The following is a 22,550-nucleotide window of genomic DNA, read 5'->3' on the forward strand; positions in this document are numbered from 1 at the left end:
GTTAAAGCCGTTATTTTCCAAACACACTGACACCATGCGATGTCATTGCTCACTGCAAGGAAATCAGAGTTTCTGCAGCTGGTGTTAATAGCACAACGGCACCTTGTAAGTTTATTAACGTTGGTGTAAGTATCAGGTGAGAAGATGCCTCCTCAAAGTGATTTAACAAGCAAGCCATATATTCCTCAAAATGAAGATGGAAACATCAAGTCCTTCAAAATTTGTGATGCATCCATTAAATAACTTTAAATTTTACTCGTTTGACATTTACAAACAAAAAGTATGATGCAAGTACATTCAACACAAAAATAGTTTGACATTTCTTACTATATTAACGGGTATCAGAACACCAAAGCAAAACGTTTCAGCACAATGGGCAGCAAATCAAGCCAATTAAAACTCGATTCTGTCACAAGTGTGACTTTATATCATACTGTATTACTGAAGCCCAGAAACCTCAAATCACATTAAGGTCTATGTGACAGTGTAGAATGTTTGACACTATGCAAACTCGTCTTTGATTATAATAGATTACTAGTATGTGTTTTTCAGAATAAAGTGAAAAAGAAGGATACCAAAAACTGACAAATGAGAGACCATGTGCATCAACCCAAAGCTGTAACAGCAAGTGTTGCAACAACTAAGTTTAAAAGTGCCTACACTGTGATTAAAATTGCAGCTGAAAACCCAGAGTACCATATAACTGTCCTAATTCACACAACAATATTATGATACCCAACAAGCAGTACTGCACATCCAGTACATGCAGTCGGTGAGGGACAATACCAATAATACAAGACCAAATGAATAGCACTGCCAGCTGAAACAAGTCAGGGCTCCCACAAATAACACCTTACCTCTCCAGATGTCCTCGTCCTGCCAGAGAGCTCTAGTCCATTCTCATGGCTGGGATATTCTCAAAAAGCCTTGTTACTTTTGACTGTCTTAGAAATCACCCACAGAAAATCAGCACCATGGCCAGTGAAAGCAACCTCCTATACCCTGTAATTTCGCGATTGCGTTTCTATTTTCAGTTTGAAAATAAATTTAAACAATATTTACTCTCAATCAAAACATGCCTTCACACTAGGCACCACAAAACATGTATCATGATTTGCGTTTTGCAGTTCTGCACACCTTTTTGATTAAGGCACTGTCGCACATTTTCAGCTCAGTAAACTTTAGGTTTTTCACTGGCATACTACGCTTGAGATTCTATGGGATGGCATAGCTTACTTTCTCATCATAACTTGGCTCAGTTAAGGGGTACAGACGAAGAGCGCACACACAGGCACTAATCACTCTTAATTCCGCTATCATTTGCTTGTCTGCAGTTATATATTTTAAAGCAATGTGGGAATGGAAGAGAGCTGTAAGAGGGTACAATTTGACAAATTAGCAAATCAACATAAAACCCCAAATAAGTCAAACAAGTTACCGCTGCAAAATAAATTGGCTCCAAACACTTCACATATCATTGCCTGAGAAAACCTGAAGAATATTAACCTAATATCAAATCTCCTTTTTCCCAGATGAAGACACTGAAGGTATTGACAAAGTACAAGTGAATCCTTACAAGGGCAAAGTGTAAAGTTGCCAGGGGAAACCAGGGAAGCCAACAAATCCAGTGCCATGCTGTGCAAAACATTAACCAGGTGTCCACAGTTTATATGTTTAAGAAAATAGCAGTTAGTAACAACACAGTCTGCATTTATGTTTTCCTTACCTCCCCAGATGCCCTCCTCCTGTCAGGGAGCACTAGTGTGTTCGCATGGCTGCCAGGGACTATAGTAGATCCTATACTCATTCTGGGTCCAACTAACATGTACCGTTTGTCTCCAGATCTGTACTGGATGCTGTGACACAGTGTCCCATCATAATTAGTCTCTTGGAGATATTTTGAAGTATAGTCTGTGGATTTGGAGCACTGCATTGCAATCAGCACGATGATACTGATGATAAAAAGTACAGAAACTGAGCCCAAAGTTATCATCAGGTAAAATGTAACATTGTCCTCCTCGTCAACTTTAGTTGCACTTTTAACATCAGCAGCAAAAGCCTCTTTGGGCTCCACAAGTTTGACTATGACAGTAGCTGTTGCTGAGAGTGGAACGTTGCCATTGTCTTTGACCAGTATGACCAGTTTATGCTCAGCCTCGTCTGTCTCTGTGAATGAGCGAAGTGTTCTGATCTGTCCTGTATAGCGGTCCAAACCAAAGAGACTGTGGTCAGTAACTTCCTGCAGTGAAAAGAGTAACCAGCCGTTATATCCTATATCAGCGTCATAGGCTCTGACTTTAGTCACCAAGTGTCCTGCGTTGACATTGCGGGGAATCTCCTCCACACCTTCAGCAGAACCGTTGGAGCTGACTGGATACAGGATGACTGGAGCGTTGTCGTTCTGATCCAGAATGAACACGTTCACTGTGACGTTGTTGCTTAGTGACGGAGTTCCAGAATCTGTGGCGACAACTTGGAACTGGAAAGTTTTCTGAATTTCAAAGTCAAAGCTTTTCAGCGCCGAAATATCTCCAGTTTCCGAGTTTATGTTAAGGAATGAAATAAATGTATTGTCTACACTTCTATCTCTGATAATATGATAGGAAATAAGTGCATTGTCATTCTGATCACGATCAAAAGCTTTAACAGAAAACAAAGTGGCTCCCGGATCATTAGCTTCAGTAACATAGAAAGTATAGGGACTCAGTAAAAACTCTGGACTGTTGTCATTCACATCAGACACGATAACGCTTATTGTCTTTTCAGATGACAATGACGGCTGACCAGCATCTTTTGCAGTTATTGTCAGCTCATATTTTGACTGGATCTCTCGGTCCAGGGGCGATTTCGTCACTAATGAATACATTTTGTCTTTTAAGGTTGGTGTTAACGTAAATGGAGCATCCTCATTTATAGCGCAAATAACTTTTCCATTGAGACCAGAATCCAAGTCATTTACACTGATAAGGGCAACTGTAGTTCCAGGTCTGGAGTCTTCAGGGATTGATCTTAAAAATGAGGTAACTTCAATCTCAGGTGCGTTATCATTCACGTCAACTATTTGGATGACAACGCTTTTCTCTGTAGTTAGCGGGGGAGCACCTTTATCTGAGGCTTCAATTTCAATTTCGTACTTGTCCTTTTCCTCATAGTCTATAAGACCTTTGACTGTTAATTCGCCTGTTAATGGATTAATTTCAAAAAGCGTAAATATGTTATTACTCACACTGTTCCCAAATGAATAATACACTTCTCCATTCTGATCGTCATCCAAATCAGTCGCATTCACTTGTATTACAATGGTTCCTAATGGAGCATTTTCATATAGCGTAACCGAGTAAATACCCTTAGAGAAAACAGGTGTGTTATCATTTACATCCAAAACTTCTACTATAATATTCATCTCGCCAGATTTCGGTGGTTTTCCTCCATCCAGCGCTGTCAGCACTAATGAGTGACTCCCTGCAGTTTCCCTGTCTAAAGATTTTTGTAAAACCAATATTGGTATTTTACCATCGTCTCCTTTATCCCTAACTTCCAAACGGAAGTGATCATTTTGGCTGAGTTTATACTGCTGCACGGAAAAATGACCACTGTCTCGATCCCGTGAAGGTTTTAGCTGAAATCGTGCTCCAGGCAAAACAGACTCTGAAACCTCCAACCGTTTCTCTTCCTCTGGAAAACTGGGAGAATGGTCGTTTATATCCAGCACCTCCACTTCAACATAGTGCACCTCAAGCGGATTTTCTAGCACGGTTTTTAGATTTATTAAACACGTACTGCTCTGCGCACATACCTCCTCTCTGTCGATCTTTTTGTTCACAAAGAGGATGCCATCGTCTTGATTAACGTGGAAAAGAGGATCCGCATTACTCGAAACAATGCGATACTTTCTTTCTTTCAGTGTGCTTTTGTCTAATCCCAGATCTTTTGCTATATTTCCAACCACAGTTCCTTCGTTAACTTCTTCAGAAACTGAATAACGTAATTGCGCCGTAGTCACGCTCCACAAAAGCACAGCAAACACGCAGCCGACCAAATATCCTCTCGCCTTACGTGTACCGTAGCTTCTTTGTTCCATGGTCGAATCCCAAATCACCAGTAATCGCTCACAAGAAAAAAATGCATCCAAGTGATCGAATACAACACGTGCATGTGTGAAAATATTGATCATTTTCTTAGTATAGTAGACATGGGGGCAAATGAGTATTTCCAAAGGCAGCAATCAGCTCAGAAACGACAGTGTTCATATCGAGCTGATGAAGCTGAGGAGGAAGAACCAAACTGCGCTGACGACAACCACATGCAATGCTGCCTTTACTTCCATTACACTGACACCATGCGATCTAAATTCTCACTGCAGAACATCAGAAGCCAGTAGCATTTATCGAAACTATGGATTGCATATGTTTAATTACTACTCATATTTATTTCAGAACCGTATGAGAAGCTAATATAGGGATGGAAATAGACGAGGAGGCTACTTACTTGAAACAGAAGAAAAGAAACCATTTCGAAACGTTGAAAAGATTCTACCTACACCGTAGGGCTATGTTTACTTCATTTGATAAAGTTATGTGATGTAAAACACTGAGATGACGTTACCTTAGTTTTGTTTAGCATCCACTGAGAACGACAGCCACCACGCCTAGCACCATGGACAGCGAATAACACCACCTTCTCACGTGTCCCGCTACATTTTGGTGATAATATTCCGTTTTAACTTAGTTAATAATATAATATGGATACTGGCTTATTCCAAAATGAAACTTGCGAGGCCAAGCAAAAGAGCAACTATTGATCCAGTGCTATATTTTCAAAAGCATATCCATATCCCAACAAAGCATGTAATCCAGTATACATGCACCCAAAAACTGATAAAATGAGTGCTAAAAAATTATGTTTAATAGCAGTAATTCTGAATATGAATTAACACTGAAGGTTTAGTCATCAAAACCTTTCATTCGATTCAACCATTGACTTTTCCACTATCTTAGCTGAAAGTGTTCATCGCCTTATCAACTTAGCTATGCCTTAACCTTTTGCATTGTGTGGGTACAGTACAGGAAAGGCAAATTAGGTTAAAAAGGCGAACATTTTATGGCTTGTTGAATATGATTATTCTTTCTGATTAATTCATAAAAAGCATGCAGACTTCCCCAAAACACATTTATTAGTGCTCATATGCTTCAACATGATGTAAATATTTTTGGGAGTATAAGCACTTGTTTATATATTTCTTACCTCTTCAGAAGTACGCCTCCTGTCAGGGAGCACTAGTGTGTTCGCATGGCTGCCAGGGACTATAGTAGATCCTATACTCATTCTGGGTCCAACTAACATATACCGTTTGTCTCCAGATCTGTACTGGATGCTGTGACACAGTGTCCCATCATAATTAGTCTCTTGGAGATATTTAGAAGTATAGTCTGTGGATTTGGAGCACTGCATTGCAATCAGCACAATGATACTGATGATAAAAAGTACAGAAACTGAGCCCAAAGTTATCATCAGGTAAAATGTAACATTGTCCTCCTCGTCAACTTTAGTTGCACTTTTAACATCAGCAGCAAAAGCCTCTTTGGGCTCCACAAGTTTGACAATGACAGTAGCTGTTGCTGAGAGTGAGACGTTGCCATTGTCTTTGACCAGTATGACCAGTTTATGCTCAGCCTCGTCTGTCTCTGTGAATGAGCGAAGTGTTCTGATCTGTCCTGTATAGCGGTCCAAACCAAAGAGACTGTGGTCAGTTACTTCCTGCAGTGAAAAGAGTAACCAGCCGTTATATCCTATATCAGCATCATAGGCTCTGACTTTAGTCACCAAGTGTCCTGCGTTGACATTGCGGGGAATCTCCTCCACACCTTCAGCAGAACCGTTGGAGCTGACTGGATACAGGATGACTGGAGCGTTGTCGTTCTGATCCAGAATGAACACGTTCACTGTGACGTTGTTGCTTAGTGACGGAGTTCCAGAATCTGTGGCGACAACTTGGAACTGGAAAGTTTTCAGAGTTTCAAAGTCAAAGCTTTTCAGTGCCGAAATATCTCCAGTTTCAGAGTTTATGTTAAGGAATGAAGTGAATTTGTTATCCGTGCTTGAATCTCTGAAAATATGATATGAAATATGTGCATTGTCGCTTTCATCACGATCAAAAGCCTTAACGGAAAGCACAGAGGTACCTGCCTCATTAGCTTCTGTGACATAGAAAGTATAGGGACTCAGAGTAAACTCTGGACTGTTGTCATTCACATCAGACACAATAACGCTTATAGTTTTTTCAGATGATAATGGGGGTTGTCCAGTGTCTTTTGTAACTATATTTAGATCATATTTGTCCTTTCTCTCTCTGTCAAGAGGCGATTTGGTCACTAATGAATACATTTTGTCTTTTAAAGATGGTGTTAGGACAAAAGGAACATCCTCACTTATGGAACAAATAACTTTTCCATTTAGACCAGAGTCCAAGTCATTTACACTGATAAGAGCAACTGTAGTTCCAGGTCTGGAGTCTTCAGGAATTGAGCTCGAAAATGAAGTAACTTCAATCTCAGGTGCATTATCATTAACATCAACTATCTTGATAACCACACTTTTGTCCGTTGTAAGAGGAGCCAGACCTTTATCCGATGCCTCAATTTCAATTTCATACTTGTCTCTCTCCTCATAGTCTATGACACCTTTAACGGTTATTTCGCCCGTTGATAAATTTATATCAAATGTGTTTAATATATTTTGATTCATACTGTTACTGAAAGAGTAAATCACATCTCCGTTCGGCCCTTCATCTAAATCAGTTGCATTTACCTGTACGACTGTTGTACCTACTGGAGCATTTTCATCCAGCATCACAGAATAAACGTCTTTAGTGAAAACAGGTGCGTTATCATTAATATCCAAAACATTTACCAAAATATTCATAGTGCCAGATTTCGGAGGTTTCCCTCCATCCAGCGCTGTCAGCACTAATGAGTGACTCCCTGCTGTTTCCCTGTCTAAAGATTTTTGAACAACCAATATTGGTATTTTGCCATCGTCTCCTTTATCCTTAACCTCCAAACGGAAGTGATCATTGTGACTTAGTTTATACTGCTGCACGGAGTTATGACCACTGTCTCGATCCCGTGAAGGTTTTAGCTGAAAACGTGCTCCGGGTAACACAGATTCAAAAATGTCCAACCGTTTCTCTTCCTCTGGAAAAGTGGGAGAATGGTCATTTATATCCAGCACCTCCACTTCAACATAGTGCACCTCCAGTGGGTTTTCTAGCACGGTCTTTACATTTATAAAACACGTACTGCTCTGCGCGCACACCTCTTCTCTGTCAATTTTTCGGTTCACATACAGGGTGCCATCGTTTTGATTTACGCCGAAAAGAGGATCCGCATTACTTGAAACAATCCGATACTTTCGTTCTTTCAGTGTGCTTTTATCCAATCCCAGATCTTTTGCTATATTTCCAACCACAGATCCCTCCCTAACTTCCTCAGAGATTGAATATCTTGATTGTGCCGAGGCTACGCTCCACAAAAACACTGCAACCGCGCAGCCGACCCAATATCCTCGCGCCCTTCGTGGCTTGAATCTTCTTTGTTCCATGCTTGAACCCGAAATCATCAGCCATCCATCACAAGAACAACAACTGCGCCGTAGTAAGAGATGCCGGTACGTTCCCGTACGCAAATATTAACTCTCTTCATGTATTCTCCGAAATGGTGATGAACGGGATATTTAGGAAGGCAACAATAAGCACAGAAAAGGCTGTGCTCATATCGATGTGACAAGGCAAACAAGAGGTGGAACCAAACTGCAATGACGACAAGCTCGTTTAGTTACTGACTTTTTACTTTCCACTGACACCATGCGACCAGACGTCTTACTGCAGAAAGTCGATGGGCTTGTAGCACATAAAAATATATTTTTTAAAATTGTTTCAGAGCTAATGAGAATTTCTGGCTAAGCGTGGTTGATTAAATGGAAAACGATATGGTGTACACCTTTTTACCAGCTAAGCAATAAAGAGCCTTCAAATAAATTTGGAAAGAAATGCTCCTACAGAACATTGGTTAATGTTATATTTGTCTTAGTTTCTTGAATTAAATCACTGGATTAACTCCATTTTGTGATTTTATCTTTCTTATATTTCATACATAAATCTTTGAAATTGGAGACCAAATACTTTCAGCACTTAGGACAGCGACTACCACTGACTGTAGTTAATTAGTGGAAATATGATAATTCTGTTACAGCTTCTTGGTCTGATAATGGACTGAAAACTTCAGCATTTTTTTCATGCTGCTTTGTACCCATTTCTGGGATACTGTACAATATGTGTTTTCTCTTTCTGAGTTTGGTGTCAGTATTGTGACGCTGCTGATGCTGCGTGCATAACTTCTTCCATGTAAACATGCAAGCAACAATAACTATACTGCAACTTCATATTTATAACACACTTTTTAAAGAAAATATCCTTCACATGTGAAAATATCAATCTAATTAGAAGACATCATGAAAAAAGACCCAACACATTAAATAAAAGAAAAGAGATCAATTCAAGAATCAAAAGATCAGTTAAAGAATCTACTTAACATTGTAGCACAAGGACCAAGAGCTATCAATCACATTATAGCCTGGAAGAAGTAGAAAATATCAAACGGTGCACAAACTCGAAACTGTCTGAAAGAGAGACAAGAACGCTCATATGGTTCTTCAGTTTCGTGGCAAATTCATGAATGGACTGAAAAGGCTCAGTCACTGTGACCTTGCTCAAGTTAACATGATAAAGAAGGGTGTTGCTCCAATGACAACGATTCACACATCAATACCAAAGGATATATTCAACGCATTGCAAAAACATTCCACAGCCCCAATGGCAGCATACTGGACAGTATTTGTTGTACACAAACAAATACTTTCAAAAGTCAACAAACATGCCGCAGTTTTCATAAACGTGAAATTTGCAGTTATTGTAGGTGAATGAAGGTTTGCCTTGTGTCATCGATAAAGCATATTTTTCCATTTCCCCCCCTAAAAGAAGCTTGTTTAAAAATGCCTTACCTCTCCAGATGCCCTCCTCCTGTCAGGGAGCACTAGTGTATTCGCATGGCTGCCAGGGACTATAGTAGATCCTATACTCATTCTGGGTCCAACTAACATGTACCGTTTGTCTCCAGATCTGTACTGGATGCTGTGACACAGTGTCCCATCATAATTAGTCTCTTGTAGATATTTAGAAGTATAGTCTGTGGATTTGGAGCACTGCATTGCAATCAGCACGATGATACTGATGATAAAAAGTACAGAAACTGAGCCCAAAGTTATCATCAGGTAAAATGTAACATTGTCCTCCTCGTCAACTTTAGTTGCACTTTTAACATCAGCAGCAAAAGCCTCTTTGGGCTCCACAAGTTTGACAATGACAGTAGCTGTGGCTGAGAGTGAGACGTTGCCATTGTCTTTGACCAGTATGACCAGTTTATGCTCAGCCTCGTCTGTCTCTGTGAATGAGCGAAGTGTTCTGATCTGTCCTGTATAGCGGTCCAAACCAAAGAGACTGTGGTCAGTAACTTCCTGCAGTGAAAAGAGTAACCAGCCGTTATATCCTATATCAGCGTCATAGGCTCTGACTTTAGTCACCAAGTGTCCTGCGTTGACATTGCGGGGAATCTCCTCCACACCTTCAGCAGAACCGTTGGAGCTGACTGGATACAGGATGACTGGAGCGTTGTCGTTCTGATCCAGAATGAACACGTTCACTGTGACGTTGTTGCTTAGTGACGGAGTTCCAGAATCTGTGGCGACAACTTGGAACTGGAAAGTTTTCAGAGTTTCAAAGTCAAAACTTTTCAGTGCCAAAATATCTCCAGTTTCAGAGTTTATGTTGAGAAACGAGGTCACTTTATTATCATCCTTTCCATCTCGGATAATGTGATAGGAAATAACTGCATTGTTGTTTTCGTCACGATCAAAAGCTTTAACAGAAAACACAGAGAGTCCTGGATCGTTACCCTCTGTGACATAGAAAGTGTAGGGACTCAGTGAAAACTCTGGACTGTTGTCATTCACATCAGATACAACTACATGTATTGTGTTTTCAGATGATAATGACGGTTGGCCAGAATCCTTTGCAATTATCGTTAGGGCATATTGTGACTGCATCTCTTTGTCCAGGGGAATTTTAGTCACTAATGAATACATTTTGTCTTGTAAAGAGGGTGATAAAGTAAAAGGAACATCATCATCCAGAAAGCAAATAACTTTTCCATTGAGACCAGAGTCCAAGTCATTTACACTGATTAGGGCAACTGTAGTCCCAGGTCTGGAGTCTTCAGGAATTGATCTTGAAAATGATGTCACTTCAATTTCAGGAGCATTATCATTTACATCAACTATCTTAATGACTACACTTTTTTCAGTTGTTAGTGGAGCGAGACCTTTATCTGATGCCTGTATTTCAATTTCGTATTTATCCTTAAGCTCGTAGTCTATTGGACCTTTCACAATTATCTCACCCGTTGATGGGTTTATTTCAAACAGTTTAAATAACCTACGATTTACACTATCACTAAAAGAGTAAACTACATCTCCGTTTGGTCCCTCATCCAAATCAGTTGCATTCACTTGTATGACTGTTGTGCCTACTGGAGCATTTTCAGCCAGCATCACAGAATAAACATCTTTAGTGAACACAGGTGTGTTATCATTCACATCTAAAACATTTATTAGAATATTAATTTCGCCAGATTTTGGTGGTTTCCCTCCATCCAGTGCGGTTAGCACTAATGAATGGCTTCCCGCTGCCTCCCTATTCAACGACTTTTGCACAATTAAAATAGGTATTTTACCATCTTCTCCCTTATCCTTAACTTCCAAACGGAAGTGGTCGTTTGGGCTAAGTTTATACTGTTGCACGGAAAAATGACCACTGTCTGGATCTCTTGCAGCTTGTAGCTGTAAGCGTGTTCCACTCAACACAGATTCTGAAATTTCCAACGTTTTCTCTGTCTCTGGAAAGCTGGGGGAATGATCATTTACATCCAAAACCTCAACTCCAATATAGTGCACCTCCAGCGGGTTTTCCAGAACGGTTTTCAGATTAAGCAAACATGTGCTGCTTCGTTCGCATACTTCCTCTCTGTCTATTTTTCGGCTCACATACAAGATGCCATCATTCTGATTCACATAAAAAAGCGGATCCGCAATGCTTGAAACAATCCGATATTTCCTTTCTTTCAGTGTACTTTTATCTAATCCCAGATCTTTTGCAACATTCCCAACCGCTGTTCCTTCGTTGACTTCCTCAGAGATGGAATATCTTATCTGCGCCGAGGCCGCGCTCCACAAAAGCACAACAATCGCTAAACAGACCCACCACCGTGTCATCCTCCGTGCCTCGCATTTTCTTTGTTCCATGATCCTCAGCGAAAATTGTAATAATCCTTTCACGGGAAGAATAACTGCATCAGAGAAAAAACATCGTGCGCAGTAGCATGTACAATCATTCTCTTCCTCTTGATTTATTTCAGATATAAATTTACAACCGCACCCGTCATCTTACAAACGACGCTGCTACAGCGGGGATAGAACTACCAGCGATGGGCGTTTCAAAAACACAGCTGGCTGGATGAGCTTTAGTGAAGCACTTATGCTTTTGTGCACTGACACCATGCGATCTCTCCTTTCATTGCAAGAAAATCAGAGAATTTCAAGGACCATACCTAACTTGCAAACGTTTGTCCGCAAGCACTCCAACAGCCAATTTCCGACACATCTCTCCTCTGTACATCTATATACTACACGCATCCCAAGAGTGATGGCAAAGCCACCTGAACTATTCCCTAAAGCATTGTCACTTTTGACCCTCTTAGAAATCACCCGCAGAAAATCAGCACCATGGACAGTGAAAGTAACCTCCGTAATTTTGCGATTTCTATTTTCAGTTTGAAAATATTTCTAAACAATATTTACTCTCAATCAAAACATCCCTTCACAGCAAGCACCACAAAACATGTATCATAATTTTCGTTTTGCAGTTCTGCACACCTTTTTGATTAAGGCACTGTGGCACATTTTCAACTGAGTCGACTTTAGGTTTTTCACACGGTCGTACTGCGCTTGCGATCCTATGGCAGACGAAGCGCTCCCATACACACACACACACACACACACACACACACACACACACACACACACACACACACACACAAAAACACACACCAATCACACTTAATTCCGCTATCATTTGCTCGTCTGCAGTCTTACATTTTAAAGCAATGTGGGAATGGAAGAGAGTTGTCAGAGGGTACTATTTGACAAGATAGCAAATCAACATAAAACCCCTAATGAGTGTCATGGTTAGTAACCACAAAGTCTGCATTTATATTTTCCTTACCTCTCCAGATGCCCTCCGCCTGTCAGGGAGCACAAGTGTATTCGCATGGCTGCCAGGGACTATAGTAGATCCTATACTCATTCTGGGTCCAACTAACATGTACCGTTTGTCTCCAGATCTGTACTGGATGCTGTGACACAGTGTCCCATCATAATTAGTCTCTTGTAGATATTTAGAAGTATAGTCTGTGGATTTGGAGCACTGCATTGCAATCAGCACGATGATACTGATAATGAAAAGTACAGAAACTGAGCCCAAAGTTATCATCAGATAAAAAGTAACATTGTCCTCCTCGTCAACTTTAGTTGCACTTTTAACATCAGCAGCAAAAGCCTCTTTGGGCTCCACAAGTTTGACAATGACAGTAGCTGTTGCTGAGAGTGAGACGTTGCCATTGTCTTTGACCAGTATGACCAGTTTATGCTCAGCCTCGTCTGTCTCTGTGAATGAGCGAAGTGTTCTGATCTGTCCTGTATAGCGGTCCAAACCAAAGAGACTGTGGTCAGTAACTTCCTGCAGTGAAAAGAGTAACCAGCCGTTATATCCTATATCAGCGTCATAGGCTCTGACTTTAGTCACCAAGTGTCCTGCGTTGACATTGCGGGGAATCTCCTCCACACCTTCAGCAGAACCGTTGGAGCTGACTGGATACAGGATGACTGGAGCGTTGTCGTTCTGATCCAGAATGAACACGTTCACTGTGACGTTGTTGCTTAGTGACGGAGTTCCAGAATCTGTGGCGACAACTTGGAACTGGAAAGTTTTCAGAGTTTCAAAGTCGAAACTTTTTAGCGCCAAAATATCTCCAGTTTCAGAGTTAATATTTAAAAATGAGGCCAATTTGTTATCTCCGCTTGCTTCCCTGAAAATATGATATGAAATTAGAGCATTATCCATTTCATCACGATCAGAGGCTTTTACCGAAAATACAGAAGCTCCGGGGTTGTTATTTTCGGTGATATAAAAAACATAGGGGCTTAATAAAAACTCTGGATTGTTGTCATTTACATCTGAAACTATGACGCTGATGGTCTTTTCCGTTGAAAACGCCGGGTCACCTGTGTCTTTTGCAACAATTGTGATATCATATTGGGAAATTATTTCCCTGTCCAACTGTGAACTGGTTACCACAGCGTACATGTTTTCTTGCAGTGATGGAGATAAAGTAAACGGCACTTCTTTTTTGATTGCGCAAATGACTTTGCCATTTATGCCGGAGTCTAAATCACTAACACTAATCAGGGCTACTGTAGTTCCTGTCTTTGAGTCCTCCTTGATAGAGCTAGAAAATGATGTCACGTCTATCTCAGGTGCGTTATCATTAACATCAATGACAGTTATCGTGACACTTTTATCAGTTGTTAGAGGAACTGGCCCCCTATCAGACGCCTGAATGTCAATTTCATAACTTTTGCTTTCCTCGAAATCTATCTTACCGGTTACTTTAATTTCACCAGTGTTTGCGTCGATGCTAAACAAATCCATTAATTTTGAATCGACTTCCTTACCAAATGAATATATTATTTCACCATTTGCACCCTGGTCAGAATCTGTTGCATTTACCTGAATCACTACAGTGCCAACCGGAACGTTTTCTTTAAGAGTGGCAGAATAAAACTCTTTAGTAAACACTGGGGAGTTATCATTAACATCTAGCACATCCACAATTATCTCTGTAATGCCAGACTTGGCCGGTTTTCCTCCATCAGCGGCTGTTAGACGCAGCTTATGTTTCCCGGCTGTTTCTCTATCCAACTGTTTCTGCAGAACTAAAAATGGTACCTTTCGGTCCTCGCCTCTATCCTTCACATCTAATCTAAAATAATCGTTATGGCTGAGTTTGTATTGCTGAATGGAGAACTGACCTACGTCGGGGTCGCGCGCAGCCTGTAGTTGAAATCTCGCCCCTGGTAAGGCCGACTCAGAGATGTCAAGCCTTTTCTCTTTCTCAGGAAAAACAGGCGAGTGATCATTTATATCAAGTATTTCCACTGCCACATAATGGATCTCCAGTGGGTTTTCTAGCACGGTTTTAAGATTGATCAAACATGGGCTGGTCCGGTCGCACACCTCCTCTCTGTCTATCCTTCTTTTCACATACAAGATACCATCATTTTGATTCACTTGAAACAGGGGCTCATTTGAGCCTGCTACAATGCGATATCCCCTGTCCTTGAGTGCACTCTTGTCTAGTCCCAAATCCTTAGCTATATTCCCACGACGGTTTCATCTTGAACCTCCTCAGCTATCGAATATCTGATCTGTGCATAAGCTCCGCTCCATAAAAGATCCAAAGCAACCATGAAGACAATCCAGTACTGTCTCTCCCTCCACGCTTTGCGTCCTCTTTGTTCCATGACTTGACGGTGATGAAGAACAGTCCATTCACTACGTCCTGATATCAATGAGACTTAACGCCTCATGTTTCTAAACGATGTCCAACGTCTGTTTTAACAGAAACTGGTAAAAATAAAACACACTCGTTGCTGCCGATCACGATACGTTCGTAAGTATGCTGCTGTTCGAGTAAAATGCAAGTGCTCAATCGAAATAAAGCTCGTGACGTAAAGGGCTGCTAGATCCACAAAATCACTGAACTACACTGACACCCAGCGTTGAAATAGTAACTCACACAAATTCCAATCGTTAAGTGCTCAGAGAAAAGGAAGCCCCACATGGAGACATAGCCTGAGTTTTTGAAAGAGTGTAAAGTCTTTAGCACAGTGTCTAATCTTGGCCTTTCTATTTGCATTTCAGGTAGACTAAGAAGGATAGACACTGAATGATATCACTCTAACACTTAACTCACTGCATTGCATGCATTTGATACAAGCACCATTCAAATATTAAAAATCGCATCGCAAACGCGCCACCATCACAACAAATGAAGCTGCTGTCAAATATGTTGTAGTACAAAGTAAAAAGAACCATAAAGTTTGTAACCGTTAAAAGACATTGTTAGCAAGATGTAGAGAGACAGTAAAGGCTAGAGGGTTTTTTCTCTCGCTAATTGTTGAAAAAAACGTATCACACCAAATGAGGGAAAATCTTGCTAAACATTAATTGTGCCTTTCAAGGTTTAGCAGTTTTCAAACTCAGCACATGTAATACGTTGATTCATACTGCCCATATAGCCATCAATGTTATTGTCAATGACATTTCAGTGAAAGTTGACTGCTGATTTATTTTTAAAAACTATACAACTATAACCGATTGGTGGGATTATGGGCTAAGAAAACATTCTGTTTCATACCACTTAAAAAAATATCTGCAATTTTTTCCCCGAATTTCACAACTTCAGCACTTCGGACAGCGACAACGGGATTTTGTACAAGAATAAAGTGCTGTTACCGAATAACGTCAACAACCACGCAAATACGTTTTAGGCTCAACCTTATACAGTCAAATCCACTAACTTTTATAGCCATATAGTTGTTGAACATCACGAAGGTCTCACGTAAAAACAAAAAACTTAGTCATTAATTAATTCATCAATCAATTGGAATAAATGAAAACGCAACAGGCACTCCCCTAGTCATTGGTACTTATGTGTACAATTCTAATACAAAATTAAATAATATTCAACTACTCTGACTCGTAGGTCTTGGACAATGCTTTGAACACAGCTAAGTGTGCTTCGTGCATTCAGAACAGCCTTAAACAATTGATCTTTCTTACCTCACCAGATGTCCTCCTCCTGTCAGGGAGCACTAGTGTGTTCGCATGGCTGCCAGGGACTATAGTAGATCCTATACTCATTCTGGGTCCAACTAACATGTACCGTTTGTCTCCAGATCTGTACTGGATGCTGTGACACAGTGTCCCATCATAATTAGTCTCTTGTAGATATTTAGAAGTATAGTCTGTGGATTTGGAGCACTGCATTGCAATCAGCACAATGATACTGATGATGAAAAGCACAGAAACTGAGCCCAAAGTTATCATCAGGTAAAAAGTAACATTGTCCTCCTCGTCAACTTTAGTTGCACTTTTAACATCAGCAGCAAAAGCCTCTTTGGGCTCCACAAGTTTGACAATGACAGTAGCTGTGGCTGAGAGTGAGACGTTGCCATTGTCTTTGACCAGTATGACCAGTTTATGCTCAGCCTCGTCTGTCTCTGTGAATGAGCGAAGTGTTCTGATCTGTCCTGTATAGCGGTCCAAACCAAAGAGACTGTGGTCAGTAACTTCCTGCAGTGAAAAGAGTAACCAGCCGTTATATCCTATATCAGCGTCATAGGCTCTGACTTTAGTCACCAAGTGTCCTGCGTTGACATTGCGGGGAATCTCCTCCACACCTTCAGCAGAACCGTTGGAGCTGACTGGATACAGGATGACTGGAGCGTTGTCGTTCTGATCCAGAATGAACACGTTCACCGTGACGTTGTTGCTTAGTGACGGAGTTCCAGAATCTGTGGCAACAACTTGGAACTGGAAAGTTTTCAGAGTTTCAAAGTCGAAACTTTTTAGCGCGGAAATTTGTCCATTTTCACCGTTAACATTTAGGAAGGATGTAAACAAATGTTCTCCAACTCTGTCCCTTGCTATATGATACGAAATAAGAGCATTACTACCCTCGTCGTCGTCACGGGCTGTCACTGATAAAACAGACGCTCCCGGGTTGTTATTCTCAGTTATGTAGAAAGTATACGGATTCTGTGAAAACACTGGGCTGTTGTCATTCACATCTGACACAGCAATATTTATAGTTTTTTCTGATGATAAGGATGGTTCACCTGCGTCTCTTCCTACAATTGTTACAGTATATTGGGGTTGCTGTTCTCGATCCAAAAGGCGTTTTGTTACCAAAGAATACATGTCATTCTGTAAAGATGGGGTGAGCGAAAAAGGAAGATCTTGGCTTATGTAACACATAACTTTTCCGTTGAGACCAGAGTCTGAATCTTTTACACTAATCAAGGCCACTGTGGTTCCTGGTTTTGAATCTTCCGGCAGCGCAGGTGAAAAAGATGTCACTTCAAGCTCTGGTTCGTTATCATTTATGTCAGCAATATGTATAATAACGCTTTTTTCCGTAGCTAGTGTAGCCGCACCCTTGTCGGATGCCTGAATATCAATTTCGTATCTGCTACATTCTTCGTAATCTATGGACCCTGCTACCGTGATTTCTCCGGTCACTGAATTTAAATCAAAACGTGCACGTGCCTTCGAATCCACGTCATTGCCAAATGAATATACAACTTCACCATTTGAGCCTTCATCCAAATCTGTTGCATTCACTTGAATCACAGTTGTACCAAGAGGGGAATTTTCTTTTAACTGCACGGTATATGACTCCTGGGTGAAAACTGGGGGGTTGTCATTGACATCGGAAACATCAATAATTATTGTCATGTTACCAGATCGTGGAGGTTTACCTCCATCAGTGGCTGTCAGAAGTAATACATGGGTCTTGGCAGATTCTCTATCAAGGGGCTTTTGAAGAATTAAACTTGGAGTTTTACGATCCTCACCACGATCTTTCACCTCTAAGCGAAAATGTTCATTCTGACTCAACTTATACTGCTGAACGGATAATGATCCACTATCTGCATCACGCGCAGCTTGTAGCTGAAATCTTGCTCCTGGTAATGCAGATTCGGAAATCTCTAACAGCTTTTCATTTTCTGTGAACCTTGGAGCGTTGTCGTTAACATCGAGAATCTCCACTGCTACGTAGTGCACCTCCAGTGGCTTTTCTAACACGGCTTTTAAGTCGATTAGACAAACCTTGCTTCGCTCACACACCTCCTCTCTGTCGATTTTTCTGTTCACATACAAGATCCCATCGTCCTGATTTACTCGAAAAGGTGGCTCTGTCGTTCCGTACACAATACGGTACCCCCTCTCTTTCAGTGTGGTCCTATCAACACCCAAATCCTTCGCAATATTTCCAACAGCGGTTCCTTCTTTTATTTCCTCGGAGATGGAATATCGCAATTGCCCCGAAGCTCGACTCCAAAACGTTACCAAAAACATAATGTAGGCAACCCACTCTGTCCGCTCTCCATGTCTGCCGTCCTCTTTGTTCCATGATGTGAAGATGAAAGATTACAAAAAAAAATCTTTCGAACAGCTATACTCGCAAAATAATGCTAAATCCCCTTGTCACATTTGTTGTCACAATCCAGCCACTGTTCACCAGATAATTTGATTTATTTAAAGCTAATTTATGTATTCAAGCCGTCAGCGGGTATTCGGTTCTGTCAGTTGTGTTTTTTGACTTTAAAAGGGAGGGGATGGGTCTATTGGCTATGGCGAAAAACATCTGAAGGCATTATTTGTTATTACACTGACACCATGTGATCAAGAATCACACTGCAGTTCTGTGTGGAAAATCAAAGCAACGTGTTTTCAAAAGTGGGCTTGCAAGAAAAAGAAAACGTTTTAACAATGAAGAAAAGCAGCCTGTCATATTCCCACTCGTAGAGCCTTATAAAGCAAATACCATGCAAAGATGTAACACTCATTTAAGAGACAGTTCATGGAGACAAACGCTTTTCTTGACACTAAATTACCAATTATCACCATGCATCAAATGAGAGTGCATTTTGCCAAAAAAAGGGACTAGCTGAAGACTGGTTCAGCACCACGGACAGAGACAGGCTGCACTCAGTCACACCACCACTTCTTTAAACGTATACCATATGAATATGGCTAAAATTGCCATTGTAAAACATTCAGCAAAGCTTTCTCTAACCATTAAAGCTATGTGAATGTTTATCATAAAGAAATGTATCCCACCTGCTTCATAACCATGAGCATAAATCATTTCGATTCCGCAAACATAGAATCAGAAAACGTATCACATTTGTTGTAGACTAGCATGCTCTGAGAGCATGTGGTTAAATTAAAATGTATAAACCCAAGCGAATGTTTTTCACAAAATATAAATAAAATAAAATAAAATCATAAAAAGGCAAAAAATAGTTACAGGGGAAAGAGTCAAACTACTATCTTACCTCTCCAGATGCCCTCCTCCTGTCAGGGAGCACTAGTGTGTTTGCATGGCTGCCAGGGACTATAGTAGATCCTATACTCATTCTGGGTCCAACTAACATGTACCGTTTGTCTCCAGATCTGTACTGGATGCTGTGACACAGTGTCCCATCATAATTAGTCTCTTGTAGATATTTAGAAGTATAGTCTGTGGATTTGGAGCACTGCATTGCAATCAGCACGATGATACTGATGATAAAAAGTACAGAAACTGAGCCCAAAGTTATCATCAGGTAAAATGTAACATTGTCCTCCTCGTCAACTTTAGTTGCACTTTTAACATCAGCAGCAAAAGCCTCTTTGGGCTCCACAAGTTTGACAATGACAGTAGCTGTTGCTGAGAGTGAGACGTTGCCATTGTCTTTGACCAGTATGACCAGTTTATGCTCAGCCTCGTCTGTCTCTGTGAATGAGCGAAGTGTTCTGATCTGTCCTGTATAGCGGTCCAAACCAAAGAGACTGTGGTCAGTAACTTCCTGCAGTGAAAAGAGTAACCAGCCGTTATATCCTATATCAGCGTCATAGGCTCTGACTTTAGTCACCAAGTGTCCTGCGTTGACATTGCGGGGAATCTCCTCCACACCTTCAGCAGAACCGTTGGAGCTGACTGGATACAGGATGACTGGAGCGTTGTCGTTCTGATCCAGAATGAACACGTTCACTGTGACGTTGTTGCTTAGTGACGGAGTTCCAGAATCTGTGGCGACAACTTGGAACTGGAAAGTTTTCAGAGTTTCAAAGTCAAAACTTTTCAGTGCCAAAATATCTCCAGTTTCAGAGTTTATGTTGAGAAACGAGGTCACTTTATTATCATCCTTTCCATCTCGGATAATGTGATAGGAAATAACTGCATTGTTGTTTTCGTCACGATCAAAAGCTTTAACAGAAAACACAGAGAGTCCTGGATCGTTACCCTCTGTGACATAGAAAGTGTAGGGACTCAGTGAAAACTCTGGACTGTTGTCATTCACATCAGATACAACTACATGTATTGTGTTTTCAGATGATAATGACGGTTGGCCAGAATCCTTTGCAATTATTGTTAGGGCATATTGTGACTGTATCTCTTTGTCCAGGGGCATTTTAGTCACTAATGAATACATTTTGTCTTGTAAAGAGGGTGATAAAGTAAAAGGAACATCATCATCCAGAAAGCAAATAACTTTTCCATTGAGACCAGAGTCCAAGTCATTTACACTGATTAGGGCAACTGTAGTTCCAGGTCTGGAGTCTTCAGGAATTGATCTTGAAAATGATGTCACTTCAATTTCAGGAGCATTATCATTTACGTCAACTATCTTAATGACTACACTTTTTTCAGTTGTTAGTGGAGCGAGACCTTTATCTGATGCCTGTATTTCAATTTCGTATTTATCCTTAAGCTCGTAGTCTATTGGACCTTTCACAATTATCTCACCCGTTGATGGGTTTATTTCAAACAGTTTAAATAACCTACGATTTACACTATCACTAAAAGAGTAAACTACATCTCCGTTTGGTCCCTCATCCAAATCAGTTGCATTCACTTGTATGACTGTTGTGCCTACTGGAGCATTTTCAGCCAGCATCACAGAATAAACATCTTGAGAGAAAACAGGTATGTTATCATTAACATCTAGAACATTTACTACAATAGTCATTTCACCAGATTTTGGAGGTTTCCCTCCATCCAATGCAGTCAGCACTAATGAATGGCTTCCCGCTGCCTCCCTATCCAACGACTTTTGCACAATTAAAATGGGTATTTTACCATCTTCTCCCTTATCCTTAACTTCCAAACGGAAATGGTCGTTTGGGCTAAGTTTATACTGTTGCACGGAAAAATGACCACTGTCTGGATCTCTTGCAGCTTGTAGCTGTAAGCGTGTTCCACTCAACACAGATTCTGAAATTTCCAACGTTATCTCTGTCTCTGGAAAGCTGGGGGAATGATCATTTACATCCAAAACCTCAACTCCAATATAGTGCACCTCCAGCGGGTTCTCCAGAACGGTTTTCAGATTAAGCAAACATGTGCTGCTTCGTTCGCATACTTCCTCCCTGTCTATTTTCGGCTCACATACAAGATGCCATCATTCTGATTCACATAAAAAAGCGGATCCGCAATGCTTGAAACAATCCGATATTTCCTTTCTTTCAGTGTACTTTTATCTAATCCCAGATCTTTTGCAACATTCCCAACCGCTGTTCCTTCGTTGACTTCCTCAGAGATGGAATATCTTATCTGCGCCGAGGCCGCGCTCCACAAAAGCACAACAATCGCTAAACAGACCCACCACCGTGTCATCCTCCGTGCCTCGCATTTTCTTTGTTCCATGATCCTCAGCGAAAATTGTAATAATCCTTTCACGGGAAGAATAACTGCATCAGAGAAAAAACATCGTGCGCAGTAGCATGTACAATCATTCTCTTCCTCTTGATTTATTTCAGATATAAATTTACAACCGCACCCGTCATCTTACAAACGACGCTGCTACAGCGGGGATAGAACTACCAGCGATGGGCGTTTCAAAAACACAGCTGGCTGGATGAGCTTTAGTGAAGCACTTATGCTTTAGTGCACTGACACCATGCGATCTCTCCTTTCATTGCAAGAAAATCAGAGAATTTCAAGGACCATACCTAACTTGCAAACGTTTGTCCGCAAGCACTCCAACAGCCAATTTCCGACACATCTCTCCTCTGTACATCTATATACTACACGCATCCCAAGAGTGATGGCAAAGCCACCTGAACTATTCCCTAAAGCATTGTCACTTTTGACCCTCTTAGAAATCACCCGCAGAAAATCAGCACCATGGACAGTGAAAGTAACCTCCGTAATTTTGCGATTTCTATTTTCAGTTTGAAAATATTTCTAAACAATATTTACTCTCAATCAAAACATCCCTTCACAGCAAGCACCACAAAACATGTATCATAATTTTCGTTTTGCAGTTCTGCACACCTTTTTGATTAAGGCACTGTGGCACATTTTCAACTGAGTCGACTTTAGGTTTTTCACACGGTCGTACTGCGCTTGCGATCCTATGGCAGACGAAGCGCTCCCATACACACACACACACACACACACACACACACACACACACACACACACACACACACACACACACACACACACACACACCAATCACACTTAATTCCGCTATCATTTGCTCGT

At 40.9% G+C, this 22,550-nt stretch overlaps 2 protein-coding genes and 1 pseudogene across 16 annotated transcripts in view; 1 reads left to right on the forward strand and 2 right to left on the reverse strand.

The window, feature by feature from the left end:
* The window catches only part of pcdh2a39 (protocadherin 2 alpha 39), a 219,855-nt gene that overhangs the window by 158,226 nt on the left and 39,079 nt on the right, over nt 1–22,550 (reverse strand). The window contains exon 1 of one of the 11 annotated variants that reach the window (XM_088081118.1): nt 16,070–18,385. The exons of 7 other annotated variants lie outside the window; for them this stretch is intronic. In XM_088081118.1, the coding sequence (XP_087937244.1) occupies nt 16,070–18,370 (2,301 nt within the window). In that variant the 5' untranslated portion in view covers nt 18,371–18,385. Of the gene's footprint in view, nt 1–1,726; nt 4,257–5,244; nt 7,750–9,057; nt 11,764–16,069; nt 18,386–22,550 lie in introns of those variants that run through there. 3 more of the 11 variants (XM_088081114.1, XM_088081106.1, XM_088081089.1) reach the window with 3 other exon arrangements.
* The window catches only part of LOC121947940 (fibroblast growth factor 18), a 307,943-nt gene that overhangs the window by 120,546 nt on the left and 164,847 nt on the right, over nt 1–22,550 (forward strand). The gene's annotated exons all lie outside the window — the stretch shown is intronic.
* On the reverse strand, nt 19,345–21,865 carry LOC148188927 (protocadherin alpha-8-like; annotated as a pseudogene).

Source organism: Plectropomus leopardus, chromosome 8 (assembly GCF_026936395.1).
Source record: "Plectropomus leopardus strain MGB_pleo_1.0 chromosome 8, ASM2693639v1, whole genome shotgun sequence".
Taxonomy (NCBI): Eukaryota; Metazoa; Chordata; class Actinopteri; order Perciformes; family Serranidae; genus Plectropomus; species Plectropomus leopardus.